This window comes from Hemitrygon akajei, chromosome 15 (assembly GCF_048418815.1).
Source record: "Hemitrygon akajei chromosome 15, sHemAka1.3, whole genome shotgun sequence".
Taxonomy (NCBI): Eukaryota; Metazoa; Chordata; class Chondrichthyes; order Myliobatiformes; family Dasyatidae; genus Hemitrygon; species Hemitrygon akajei.
In genome coordinates, this window is record NC_133138.1 from 49,564,397 (window position 1) to 49,578,699 (window position 14,303).

General features: G+C 36.2%; 1 protein-coding gene and 1 long non-coding RNA gene across 4 annotated transcripts in view; one reads left to right on the forward strand and one right to left on the reverse strand.

Annotated features, from left to right (window-relative positions):
* LOC140739341 (transcriptional activator protein Pur-alpha-like) overlaps positions 1–11,022 on the reverse strand; it is a 100,839-nt gene extending 89,817 nt beyond the window's left edge. For 2 of the 3 annotated variants that reach the window (XR_012101607.1, XR_012101606.1), the window contains exons 1-2: positions 10,872–11,022; positions 5,070–6,057 (exon numbers count right to left, since the gene is read on the reverse strand). Coding sequence is in view for 1 of the 3 variants with exons in the window: in XM_073067556.1 (XP_072923657.1) it covers positions 5,210–6,010 (801 nt within the window). In the remaining 2 variants the exon portion in view is untranslated. Of the gene's footprint in view, positions 1–1,740; positions 6,058–10,871 lie in introns of those variants that run through there. The other variant, XM_073067556.1, reaches the window with a different exon arrangement.
* Positions 11,023–11,063: 41 nt separating this feature from the next.
* Positions 11,064–14,303, forward strand: part of LOC140739342 (uncharacterized) — a 34,026-nt gene continuing 30,786 nt past the window's right edge. Inside the window, exon 1 of the long non-coding RNA XR_012101608.1 lies at positions 11,064–11,161. This is a non-coding gene — a long non-coding RNA (uncharacterized lncRNA). The remainder of the gene's footprint in view (positions 11,162–14,303) is intronic.

The window sequence follows — 14,303 nt, forward strand, 5'->3', positions numbered from 1 at the left end:
CAAGTCATTAAATCATGCTTTGTACAAATTTGTCTTTCCTGCCTCTTTAGTAGAGGGCACTGGGTTGCTCAATCTGCAGAAATACAAAATTAATCAACTTCACAGCCAGTTTACAAGTGAGGCAGACTGATGGTTGTTTTGCACCATTGATAGAGAAAACAAATATTATAACTATGTTGCATTGTTGATCATACTACTTTTAAAAATGAACTGCCAATTTCAAGTTAACTATGATCAATTAACAATGTATATCTATTGTCCAATTTAAACTTGGCAAGTCATGATACGTTGCTATTACAAAGAATAAAAAAAAACTATTCCAAATTGAGAAGTCTTTAATTTTAGAGTGAGTCTCATAAGAGTACAAAACTTCTGTCAATTATGATGCATGCTTATATTTCATATTTCACTGATTGAAACTTGTCCCACTTAAGTAACTGCATTAGAAGGTTAATACCCTTGAGGATCGAAACTAACGTAAAACTTTAGGAAAATTATAGCAATAGTATGAGCACAAGATATGCTGCTGATGAAGGAAGGGTCTCAGCTTGAAGCATTGACTGCTTACTAATTCCTTTCCATAGATGCTGCCTGACTTACTGTTCCTCCAGCATTTTGTACGTGTTACCCAGCATTAGCATTAATCTCATTTGTTGTCATCAGTTTATTATTGCTGTATTAATGGTATCACATTCTGCACTTTGCAATTTGATGATATATAAGGAGCTCTTTAAAATCAGATGTAAACTTATGATATTCTAGTTATCAAAATCTCAAGCACAGAGACAGAGTGGGCATGGCAACGGGGAGGTTTTAAATGACTCAAGACTCAGTAAGAATGCTCAGTCTAAATGTGTTTCCTTCAAAGTTTGACATTTAAATTGTTAGATTTTGTGGGATGTAAGTAACTGCAATCTGAGCTTTCATATCTGATTAAAGAGTGAAACACTACACTGCATATGCCATTTTTCTGTATTGCAGTTATAGTTAAAATTGTCTTCCAAAATTTTTCTCAAATTAATAAGTAAAAAATTCATTAATCCTTCCTCTTCCACAAGTGCTCCAAAATGTGCATGTTTATTGTGACAGCTGTTTACATCTTCACATAGAAAAAGGAAAGAATTTGATGCTCAAATTCTCTATCAAATAGTTAATTATTTTTTCCATTTTCACCTAGGCAAGTTCCGCAGTTTTATTAAACACAACGAAAACGATGATGAACAAACCAATCTTCAAGTTATGGTCAAATGAATAAATTCAACTTCTTAAAACTGATCATATAATCCAAGTAAAATGAGGCACGAATCTGCAAAATTCGGCAATTTATCAGGTAGATTAAACCGATAATCACTTGCCCTGTAAACAAAAGTCCAAAGATAACTGGCATCTGTTTTTTGGGCTGTGCAACTCTTCTGTTTTAAAAATAAGTGATATGGCACTTTTTCAGAATCAGAATTTATACTTCATAAATTATAAAGAGGACAACAAAAATTCTAAAAGGAAAGCTACACATTTTATACAAAGAAAATCCTGTAAAATATTAACCTTAAAATGTTGTCAATGCTGTCTTATAAAACAAATCCTCCAATAAAGCCAATATGTATTGGGAAACTTAAGTATCCAAAGTAAGCAAGCAAACATCAATGTTATAGTATCCCTACATTACATTGAGGCAATCTAAACAGTTACTGGCAATCCATCTTAATAGTATATTCCAACAAAATAGTCTACCACCAAAGATTCTCAAAAGGAATTTATTAGGATTGTGAAAATACAACAAAAAATATTTCTAAAACTTCTAAAATTAACTTCATTTCTGACAATTAAAAATTAAATCAGCACCATGCTTAATTGATATTAAATGGCAGTAAATCAGTCAAATATTTTAGGTAAAACTTTTGAAACAGACCGCAAAGATAATGGTATCACATTTTGACATTTAGCAAGTTTTACAAACTGAGACTTCAAACTTAAAGCAAAGAAACTTACTACCATACTATTTTTTGGTTTTCTTTTAATTGGCTCCTACTGAAATAATGTTAAACAGAAAATTAATTCCAAATTTGAATTCTTGCCAAAAAAACATTTTGCTTATGCACAAGAATTTTTCTTGAATAATAAAAGTGCTTTTCTTCAAAGAAGTCGGTAAAGATGGAAATTCAGTTCAAACTTTAGAATTTTAACGAGTGTACATCAATAAGGCTTGCAAAAGGAAAATGGGTAAAAGAGAAAGTATAAAATTAATATTTAAGAATCTCAGTTATTGCACATCACTCATCTACTGAATTTGCATCACGACACCTTTTGAATCTGTGGCATCTTGCAAAATGACAGCTATTAATGCAGCAGGATTCTACTCAACTTTTATGCACAATTGAGGCCAACTCTAGCGGCTTGGCTGCAAGTCAAATGCACTGCAAACTACAAGGTTGTTTTCAAACAGATAGTCCTATTCTAAAAGTCTGTACAGACTTCAGTCTCAGAAAAGCCATTTTGTGGAACATTTATGAGCCATATTGGTTATCGCTGTTTATATGAAAATAGCCATATTTTATGTTTATTTCCACTAAGAATATAGTGGTATTCAGACAAGGCAGAGTGGCTTTCAGTGAACACTATTCAAGCCAGTACCAACCGTCTTGGCCTGATTAAAGCCAATGTGTCTTTGAACTGCTGCACTGCAAAGCTGCTGGCACTTGAAGCAAACTGGCAAGCCCACAAATTCAAAATCACATACAATATGAGTGGAGGCGGGGCAGATTTCAGCTCACAACTTAAAACAAGGGCTGCCATAATAATTATTACAGTTTGTGAATTATCTAAAATAAGGACTTCAGCTATTTAGAATTGGATTTATGAGCTTATACAGTTATTAACTGCTTTTACAATCTTGATTAAAGTAAATTTACATTTGATTGCATTTCTAATCTTGGCTGCTGCAATTGTTTTCAAATTAAGGCTCAACCTGCTTGAATCTATCAATCTGGTATGAATTACTTTGCCTTGTTTGGCAGTAGGATTGGATAAATCAAAATGACAGAAGAATGAAGTGATGGGGATGAAAATCCATTAATAAAGTTGGATGCCTCATCAATATGCATATTCAATGAATTATGCATTTATATACAGAGGCAATATAAATAAATTTTAAAGTAAACCTCTGCAAAATCTGATATTCAATTTTTAATATTTATATAACAGAACAGTGACAGGGTTAGCAATATTTATTGCCCAATTCCACACTAGTTACAACAGTGCTGCTAAAATGTTGTGCTACATGAATAACATGTCTCAAATTACAGTAGCACCTAATTGTTTTTGCAAGTAGTAAAAGGCAACTGGCTGGGCAAGTACTGGCAATGTCTGTTAAATTCAGTATTATAAAAAAATACAAAAATGATGCATCAAATGTTACAATAAAAATTACTTGATGACACATTGCCATGTGTTGAATCATATAACTATCAAGTGGTGGATGAGAAATATCTAGGTTCACAACTATCAAATATCTACAATAAATGGCTAAACTTCAGTTAAACCATGAAATTTGAATGTGTGTAATGGTAATATTTAATACCCTATGTATATACAGTATTATACTGTACAAATATTCAGGAAGGTTTTAAAACTTATCCAAGGTGTGGCTCCAATTTAAATGACTGGAGCCTGGATTTATTGGTTACAAGTTTAGAACAAAGCAGCCCTTGCTTTACTCACGACAGAATAGCAGAATCCTAAAAACGTTACCACAATGGTTGTAGAATTCTAGAAACAAACCACACGAAAGCCAAAGTCTAAACTATATAACAAAGAATTTTATCTCTACATAATCCCAAATGACAAGGTCACAACTGACTGAAGAACTACAGAAAAAAAAGCTGGGGAAAGCCCAGAAAGAATGAAACATGACTTTTACAGTGATTAATGATCTAGAATGTAATACTTTCAAACTTGCCAGCAACAGATAATTCACATGAATGCAACAGTCACTAGCAATAAGTAAGACATGTAAAACATTTTGATAGGTTGTACTACAAAAAGGAAAACATACCAAATTATATATATATTTATATTTATATATGTTAATACTGTGATGCTATAAAGTGCAGAATAATCTGTGCCTTTAGAATGTTCTAAAATACAACATTAACCAAACGGGAAATGTAATCTGGAAGAGTTGGCCCCCATAAATTGACATGTCACTCACTCAGATTTCCACTTAAGTTAAGTTGACCCCTTCCCCCTACAAAGCAAATAAATGCAATTTCCTCTCTTTACAGGCAACAGTAATTTAGGCAATAGCTTGCTACATGAATGCACTCACATTAAAAGTTCCCTATCAATTGTTAATTATGTACCATCTGATAGAATGCATATAATTTGACAACTAATCTAAATACATTAAATACCAGAAACTCACATTCACAGTTAAGAGCAAAATTATCATAACCTAACTTAAAATGTGCTACTTGCTTTGTTAATCATAGGTTAACATTTGTCTGTAAAAATCAAACAACTTTGCAGTTTTCATTTAAATGCCTTTTTTAATAATTTGCTTCATGTTCACAGAAGTTCCACTGACCAGTTTTATGTTTAAGGTCCAGATGCAATGCATATTGTATAAAAGAGAGCACTTCTTAATAGTTTTACCTTGCATGAATAAACCTATGTACCTTTTAACTCTACAGACTTCTGCATTACATTTAACAAAGCTCAGACACACAGCATGCCTAGCCCTCATATATACACATCTCTAATCACAGGTATATAGGGTGCCAAATATACTATAACCTCCGTATAATGTTTGAAATTTGGTAACAAAATGAGAAAACTAAAAATATTATTTACGTGTTCTTCTAAAATATCTCTCATTTTGTGCTAAGTCAAATGTTAGCTCACATGAAAAGGACTTATTTCATTATAATTCAGCATATTATCTGACGATTGCAAACACTTTTAATAGCTTGAACGTGTACAAAAGTCTTGGTTAATCAGGGAAATAAACACTCAGTTTTTTTTTATCAAGTAGGAAACACAGTTCATAATGTTATTACTTAGCAGCTGCTTACGGTTTACACGGTTGATAAGTGGACGAACATCCAGCGATGGGTGACAAGTCGAACTGTCAGTTGTGGAGGTTTGGTGGGTGGTGCTCCCTCGGAGTTAAACAGTTACAGTTTTACAGGAAGAGTTTTTAATTACAGTTATATCAGTCTTCCTCCCCATCATCTCCGGGAGCTTCCTCTTGCTGTTCAGACCTTTTCTCCCGCTGTTTCTCCTGTATTTTCTTCATTTCCTCTGCGTATTTACTGAAAGTATTTCCAAACTTGGCCCACACTTTATAGGGTATCGTGATAGAATTGCGGTACGATGGTTTCACCTCACTTACTCTCATAAAAACGCCATACTTGTTTGACCCAACGTCAAAGAAAAATCGCTTGTTGTCCACAGTGAGCGATGTCCCTTCGGGCAGCTCAGTTGGTTCCTCTTCGATGCCATAATCGTCGATTAGTTTAGCGAGTGCATCACGGAATTCAATCAGCCCCTGAGCGGGGAGGGCGATAGTTTGACCCTGGGAACCAAGGCCATGTCCCCGGTTTACGGTCTGACGAATCCGTAGGAACCGGCCCCGTTGATTCTCTTTTAAATCCATGTAATACTTGCGGTTTTCCCGCACCAAGAATTCACTTTTCAGAGCTCGCCTCGGCTCATCTGTCTGCATGTCCGGGTTGCTGGGGCCGAGCTGTGCGTAATGTTCGATGAAATCTCCCAGGTAGTCGCGGAACTCCACAGCAACAGACATGGAGAGAGTTAGACGACTTTTATTGCCTCCCGCTCCCACCTCTGCTATCTTCAGGAATCGGCCTTTCACATTCTGCTTCACGTCCAGGTAGAAGCGCTTATTCTGAATGTCCACCCTCTTGGAAGCCAATTCCTGCGTCTCCTGCTGCAGCTGTTGCAAGCTCGAGCTGGCCGCCCCTTGCTCGCTTCCACTGTCTCTATCCGCCATGATGGTAGCCTTCTTCCAAACTCCCAGCAGCCGGCGATCTCGCGAGACTGCAGCAAGGCAAGAGGCATTTCGTTAGAGGCTTCCTCATTGGACAAGGTTTCCAGAACACCGCGCAGCCCGCCAATCACCAGTTCCCTTACAACCTGCCGACCTCGCGGTCTGTCTCGAACTGCTCAAGTATCGCAGAAAGCAGCTGATGTCTGCCCTCGACAAAGTGAGACATTGAACATCGATAATATGGGGAAAGTGATGGGAACAGATTTCGCTCCCGTTCGATTACACTCAGGATTTTTAGTCATCAGATTTTTCTGCCATAGGTAATTCTTCACTGCTATTAAAAGTCTCCCGCAATAATATCATAATATGTTAATTTTGTATAGGTATTTATTACCTGACAATTAAGTCAATTTTGAGAGAACATTTAAACTCAGCAAATATCGAAATATAAACAGTATACTATAGGTAATGGAACAATGTTCTAACGATGCATATAAATAACAACAATTGATAACCAAAATGGCTGCATTCCCTAATGAATCCGTAAACCTATTACATTCATATAATACAGCAAATAAATAAATTACTTAAAGTAATGGAATTCGTTGCATTTCAGTAGCTCTTTTAATCGCTGTTGTATTTTGCTTATGAAACATTTTGTTTATTTCGAATTAATCTATGGTAAAAACCATTACTTTTATTGCAAACTGGAAAACTACCAAAAAGTCGGAATTTGACGCTTTTCATGTTTTGTTACAATCAATCCGTTTGTTTAAAATGGTTTAACATTTTAATCTGCAATTTACTTTAACGTTTAATCTGAAATATTTCTAACCTGTGATCAAAAAGTTACTTTAGTCTGATACTTGACTGTTTACGTAAACGAAAGACTGACAGTTTTCTGACCTCAGGGTTAAAAATGAGTAATTTTATTTTCAAGTAAAATAAAACAGAAAAATCTGTGCAATAGCGAGCCTGGGGAGAGAGAGAAACAGTTAACGTTTTAGGTCTATGAACTTTTGATCAAAATTGTAGTTTTATGTATATTGACAAGCCATGTTCAGAACAGTTTGCGTATCTGCCTTTTTCAATCAAGTTTTGATAGAAAATGTTCATCATGGATAAATGAAAACGAACGGTGTGTTACCAAAACAAATAGATACGTTAGCGACTTTATTGTCCGTTTAGCAATGTTTACACGCTGTTCGTTAAAATTATATATAATGATAAAAAGTTTTGAGATTTCGATATGTTTTAATATTTTTCACTATTTCGTACATTTCCTATTATATTTGATCAACTGTAAACGTCACTGATCAACTAACAAATCCAACGCTCACCATAAATCTGCAGACATGTCCGACAAAATCGAAAAATCTCAAAATGTAAATGATTGTTCCAAACTCCATCACCATTTGCGTTTTACCATCTGTTTGTACAGTTTAAAACGCAAATGAAAGTCGATACATTTTAGACCTTCACGTAAAGAGATCAGTAGCTAAGAATATTAAATTCGAAAGAAGTGATTCGGAAGAATGTAATTACAAATTCATTAAAAGTTGCAAACTCGCACAGCATTTTGCAATGAGTTATTTTTTCGACTATGAAAATGAAATTATATGACATTATTTTCTTGGAGAACATTGAATACGTGGTTATTATATTCACAGTCTTTCCCTTGAGTAGTTTCTGAATTAAAATTGGTGCAAGCTAGATTCAATAGATGCCCTTTATTTCATCCGTTATATTGTAGCTTGTACAGCTTCTAGTTGGACTCATTACATTTGTGTAAATGGAAACCAAATACGACAAAGAAAAAGGATGTGGTGTTGGGAAACAGAGCGATCGCGGTGTTGTGGGAAGCTTCTGAAATCGGAAACATTTCCGATTTCTAGGAAACAATCAGCACTCAATAAGGATTGCGGAAAAGGTTAATATCAATGATAAGGATTACGATTTCACATTTACTCATAAATTTCACATCGGATTGAGATTGTAAATACATTTTTAAAATGTGCTGAACTCCGCCGGTCATTTGTTAAATTAAACATAATACAAATTCGCGTGGAATTGAATTATTCTAAGTTAAATATGTTTGCAATGCAAGAAAGTTCAATTTTAGCTTCTCTTTATAACGAAGTTATGTCGAGCACCTCCGCTCCATCCGCCAAAAGCGGAATTTCCCGGCGGCCAATCATTTTATTCCTATCTCCATTCCCGTTCCGACTTGTCGGTCTACGTGATGCCAAGCTGAGGGTGGAGGATCAACGCCTCGTCTTCCTTCTGGGTAGTCTCCAACCTGACTGTGTGAATATCGATATCTCCTTCCTGTAATTTTTCTCCTCCCCTTCACTCTTTTTCTATCCCCATTCTGGCCTCTTACTTCTCTTCAGCTGCCCCATCACCTCCCCCTGTGTCCCCCCCCCCCCCGTTCCCTTTCTCCCATAGTCCACTCTCCTCTCCTATTAGATTCGTTCTCTCCAGACCTTTACCTTTTCCACCCACCTGGTTTCACCTTTCACCTTCTAGCTTGTACTCCTTCCCCTCTCCCACCTTTTTTATTCTGGTATTTTCCCCTTTCTTTCCAGTTTTGATGAAGACTCTCGGCCCTTCGACTACTTACTCATTTCCACAGATGCTGCCTGGCTTGCTGAGCTCCCCCAGCATTTGGGGTGTGTTGAAACGAATTAATTTATTTCGCTTTATATATATCTTCACTTTAAGACACGATTGATCATAACTCAGTTTACTTTTTCATTGAATGCCAATATTTACTTCGAACAACAACATTTTATCCTTTAAAAACTCACTATTGGTAAATACTAAAAAAAGATTTAATTTGCCACCTTTATTCTGAAAATATCCATTTCCCTTCTGTTAACAAATAGTAGTCAGAATCTTGCAATAAACAACACGGTATCAGAATGCCACAGTCTTTCACATCGATTAGTGTTTTTGTAACATTATGACATATACATCAAATAAAACATCCTACCAAAATTTTCCCAAATCCCAAAGCTCTAATCACGCTTTAGTATGAAAATGTTGTCGAAAATTCACTTGAAATTGGGGCTCAATAAGCACTTGAAAAAGTTGTGTTCCACAACAATGTTCCCATAGCAAAACCGCCAAATTGTTTTCTTTTATAAATTTGACTCTGATGAGAAATCTGAGTTTCAACAAGAGCGAAAATTTAGTTCATTTTTAAACCACTAATTGAGTTAAGACACTGTGGCCGCTTTTACAGACACAAAATTCTTTCTTTCGCGAAGCATTCAGATATTCAACGAAGGCTGAAAAGAGTAAGGAAAATTGTTTTAAGATGAATCGTCCCTCATTTCATTTAGGCGTTTATCTTATGGCGAGCCCCTCATTGATTGTATGCACAAACACATTAAAGTGATTTAAAATGATACAGTACTTGGATTGTTTATAACATTCCACCGTGCCACCTGAATTATGGTACTGTTTTAGTTAAGCAATCAAATACAAAATTCAACAGAACTCATAATTTAATGAATAGTGCATCTAAAAGTGTGTAATTTCTTTCAAGGCAGATTATTTGCAAACGTTTGCGAGAATTAAGCTTTTTGATAATTTCCAAGATAACAAAACAAAATGCTTTGTTTTCAAGCCTCTAGATAAATAAGACTAGTTACTTTTCTAGATGTAACATTTTTTTTTACATTGGACATTTGATAAGTGATTGCTTTTGGCTCGTCCACATACCAAGACTCCCAATTTTTGCCCGGTCCTCCTTTGGGAAAGGTATCCCTCTTTCATTAAGAGACCCATTGAACACGTCCTTCAGCTTGGGAATTTCTTTTCTAGTTGGTATAGTACTTAGCAAGATAGATTTCTCAATGTCGCTTGAGAAATGTGCAAACGGAACTGTACACCTTTGCCACAACGTACATTAAAAAATTAACATCATGATTTGTGGAATGATTGTAGCAAGTAGTGCTGGAATTGTAACCAAAACCCGTCACAGTCAGAGAACATCTACGAAAATAACTTTGTAGTCCTCTACAATTCGTACCTATTAAACAAAAGATGCCATTGAAATTGCTTTTGTCACCTGTCTTTAAGTCTCAAAACAACGATAACAGAGTGTTTAGTACGCTTTTCTATTGCAGCTGCAACAACATTTCGCTTCATCTTTTTTAGATTATTTTTCTTCTAACTAGCAAATCAGTGTAAAATATATATGTATTTCAGAACACTTTTACAAGTTTCAGGGAAAAAATTCTGACGTAAATATTAATTATTTGCGTCTTTGTCGGACACCTAACACAAGCGCTGAATTAATATATCGTAAGTAAGTTTATCAATAATATACACTGTTGACAAAATAAGGAACTTTAATATATAACAATTAAATTGCTCTTTAATTCTTAGAGATAAGAAGACAAGCAATTTCGCAACTCAAGGCCAAAACTGATAGCATCAGAAAAGCATAACCAAGGCTTAGAATATAAATAACTAACCTTTCTGGAGTATGTTTTCTGAATATTTTATAGCGTATACTTTATTAAAAGCTGAAATCAAATAGTTGAAAATAGCCTTTAAATTAAAACAATTGCACAAAGATAGATTAAAACCAGTTTTTCTAAATTTCAGTGCGATATTTTATAAATGGACAGTCTGCTGATCTGAGCACAATTTATTAACACCAAAATAATTGCAGGCTTTTTATTAAAGCAAAAGCTCCTTCCACCAATAGGATGGGACTTTCGCAACCCAAAACTGAGCTAGCAATATTATTGACACCATTAACGTCTTTTAAAATGTTGAAAATCTACCATGCTCACTTGAGATGGGAAAAAAAACATTAAAATAATAAACAGGAGTGCTACGATCTTACCTTGAAGCTTTTCTGCTTGCGGACTTTGCAAAATATTCTGTAGGTGTGATTACCTGCCAGAACTGTGATGGCCGAACAGTGAAGTGCAGTTTTATTAAAAAGGCCTGATCAGAGTGCTGCCACCTTGGCACAATCGATGGTGAGGGAAAGAGAAAGCGGCTCGTCTCACGACATCACGTTCTCCTGCGTCCAACAGGATCTCCAGTACGTCAGGGCAACGTACTGTATGGCCCCGGAACTTCCAGCAGGAATCGATGTTTCAGAAGAGCTGATGGATATCCTCTTAGAAGGTTACTTATAAGGAGAGCTTTTGTTTTGTTCACTTGCCACAACGTTGGGTTCTATGTTTTGTTTTTGTCGAGAACGTTGTCGGCGAGTCCCGATTGTAATGGAAAATAACTGCAGTATTCTCGCAAAAAGTCTCGATCATCTGCGTTGAGGGGAATGTTGTTAAATTTGCAGTTCAGTGTTCTTCACCCTACAGTGTCTTACTGGAAAATTGTATGATGCTTTCGCTGATTTTGAGTTGTAAATGTGAAAAGGCTCGCGGAAATTCTGCAGGCCGATATCTAAAATCTGTAAAATATGCACTTTCCGACATTAACGGGTTATAAGAGATTTTTTTGCGGTTCAAGCGGGTTGAGGTGGCGAAGCAGTTGACGTCTGATGTTAATACGCTTCATAGTTTCTGTAGATAATTTATCCACTTTAACATATCCATGTCATCACCGCATTGTATGAAATGACCCTCCCTCCATTTCATGAATGTTCAGTTTCTCAAATAACATTTGCCATCACAATTATAGAAATATGCGGTTACAAACAATGCTGTGGACCGCTTGGGAGGGAGTCTTACAAAATCGAAGTTGTCAAGGCTACTTAAATAAGAGGTTTTTATCACAAGGAAACAAATATATATATCTTGAAAAACGACTAACAATTACACTTTTAAAATCAGCTGAACGACCTGAATTCAAATAGCATAATGGTTAGTAAATTAACTTCGTGGGAGTGTTCGCGTCGAGCACTTCGCGTGGATCTTGGAAAAACGGAAGGAACGTCTCACAGGAGGAAGAAGGAAAAGGCTAAAGTGGAAAGATATATGATAAACAGTGGGTAAATTAATCTTGGCAAACAAATAAATTGAGCTGTCCACGGGAAAGGTTATTAGAATTAATAATTGAATCATAGAAATAATAATGGTTAGGGAATAAGCAAATATAGGCATGCAAGGTTTTATTCATTGGATAGAATTACTAAATATGGCCTCCAGAAAAAAAAAGATGAGCATTAGAATAATAATTATTTTTTCCATTGGTATTCGAATAGCAACCATAATAATAAAACAGCCTGAGGTAGACATTATTGTCCAAGTAGGAAACTATAAAGTTATTAGAGAAACCTGCTAAATTGCAATAAATATAATCAAATACAGGTTAGTAGGGTGTAGAATGTTTAAGATCAGCAGAAAACTTGCAGGATAAAGCATGCAGAACACGTGGGAAGTGAAACACAAAAAAACATTAACTGGTGAAGATTTAAATGCATGAAACAATGAATAGAAAACTCGGTCTGTCTGAGGTATTTTGGATAAGTTGAAGTTTATGGAGGAGAATATTGTGTCCAACCAAAATAAAAACGATGGTCAAATTTGGAGGTGATAAAGGCAAAGATGTCTTTGGTGTGCCATTTACCATTGTTGCAAGGTATTAATATCTATTTTGGATTAAAACTTCATGATTATAGCTACTTTGGATTGTTGAATGTTGCAACATAAAATAGCCTTTAGTAAAATTCATGCCTGTGAGTGAGAAATTTATGGATACAAGCCCTTACTGCAGATACTTAAGTGCAAAGTATAGGCTGACAGAGCAGCACAGAAGTAATGTTTCAAAAGAGAGGTTAAACAATAAACTGTCATGTCAAATGGATTTGTTTGCCAATATTGGTCCTTCAATCAATGTTCAAAGTAAATTTATTATCAAAGTATGGATATGTCACCACCTATTACTCCAAGATTCATTTTCTTGCAGACATTCACAGTAGATACAAAGAAACACAATAGAATCAATGAAAACCACACACAAAGACAGACAAACAACCAATGTGAGTAAGCAAACTGTGCAATTAAAAAAACAATAAAAAATAAATACATATATGCATAAATAATATTGGAAATATGAGTTGTAGAGTCCTTGCAAATGAGACCATAGGTTGTGATGTAGTTCAGTGTCGAAATGAGTGAAGTTGTCCACCTGGATCAGGAGCCTGATGGTTGAAGGGTAATAACTGCTGCTGTACCTGGGGGTATGAGAACAAAGCTCCTGTTATTTCCTTCCTGATGGCAGCAGTGAAAAGAGAGCATGGCCTGGATGATGGGGTGCTCGATGATGGATGCTGCTTTCTAGTGACAGTGCTCGCGGTAGATGTACTCAGTGGTGGGGAACACTTTTGCTGTGGTGGACTGGGCTGTATCAATACTTGTTGCAGGTTGTGATGCAATCTGTCAGAATACTCTTCATTGTGCTGAATCTGCACAAATGTCTAAGAAAGTAGAGGCACTGCCCTGCTTCCTTTGTAATGGCATATATGTGCTGGTCCGAGGGCAGGTCCTCTGAAATGATAACGCCAAGGAATATAAAGTTACTGACACCCTCCACCTCCAGAACCCTGATGAAGACTGCTTCATGCGCCTCTGGTTTCCTCCTCCTGTAGCCAATAATCAGGTCTCTGGTTTTGCTGATGTTGAGTGAAAGGTTATTGTGGCACCATTCAGCCAGTTTCATTCTCCCTCCTATATGCCGATTTGTCTCTGCCTTTGATTCAGCCAACAACAATGGTGTTGTCAGCAAGTGAATCTGGCATTGGAGCTGTAATTGGACCGTAAGACATGGGAGCAGAATTAAGCCATTCAGCCCATCGAGTCTGCTCCGCCATTCCATCGTGGCTGATCCTGGATCCCATTCAACCCCATACACCTGCCTTCTCGCCATATCCTTTGATGCCCTGACTGATCAGGAAAAGATCAACTTCTGCCTTAAATGTACATACAGACTTGTCTTCCACCGCTGTCTGTAGCAGAGTATTCCACAGATTTACTACTCTCTGGCTAAAAAAATTCCTCCTTACCTCTGTTCTAAAGGGTCAGATTTCCCATTGTAGGGATGGAAAGGTATGTGTTCGTGATGGTAGTGTAGCAGTGGTCAATCAACATCTGTAGTACAAATTGTTAATATTGCATTGCTATTCTCTGGATCCTGCTTGGTGCAACTTGATTGCCACATTGCCTACTTTCCAACATTGTCTACAAATTAAATGCTTCATTAGTTAATTAATTGTGGCTGTCTTGAGGTTGTGGAAATAAATTTTAATGTTCTTTGCATGGAACCTACAGTATATTTAGCAACTTTTCCACATTGATCAAGCTCTGTT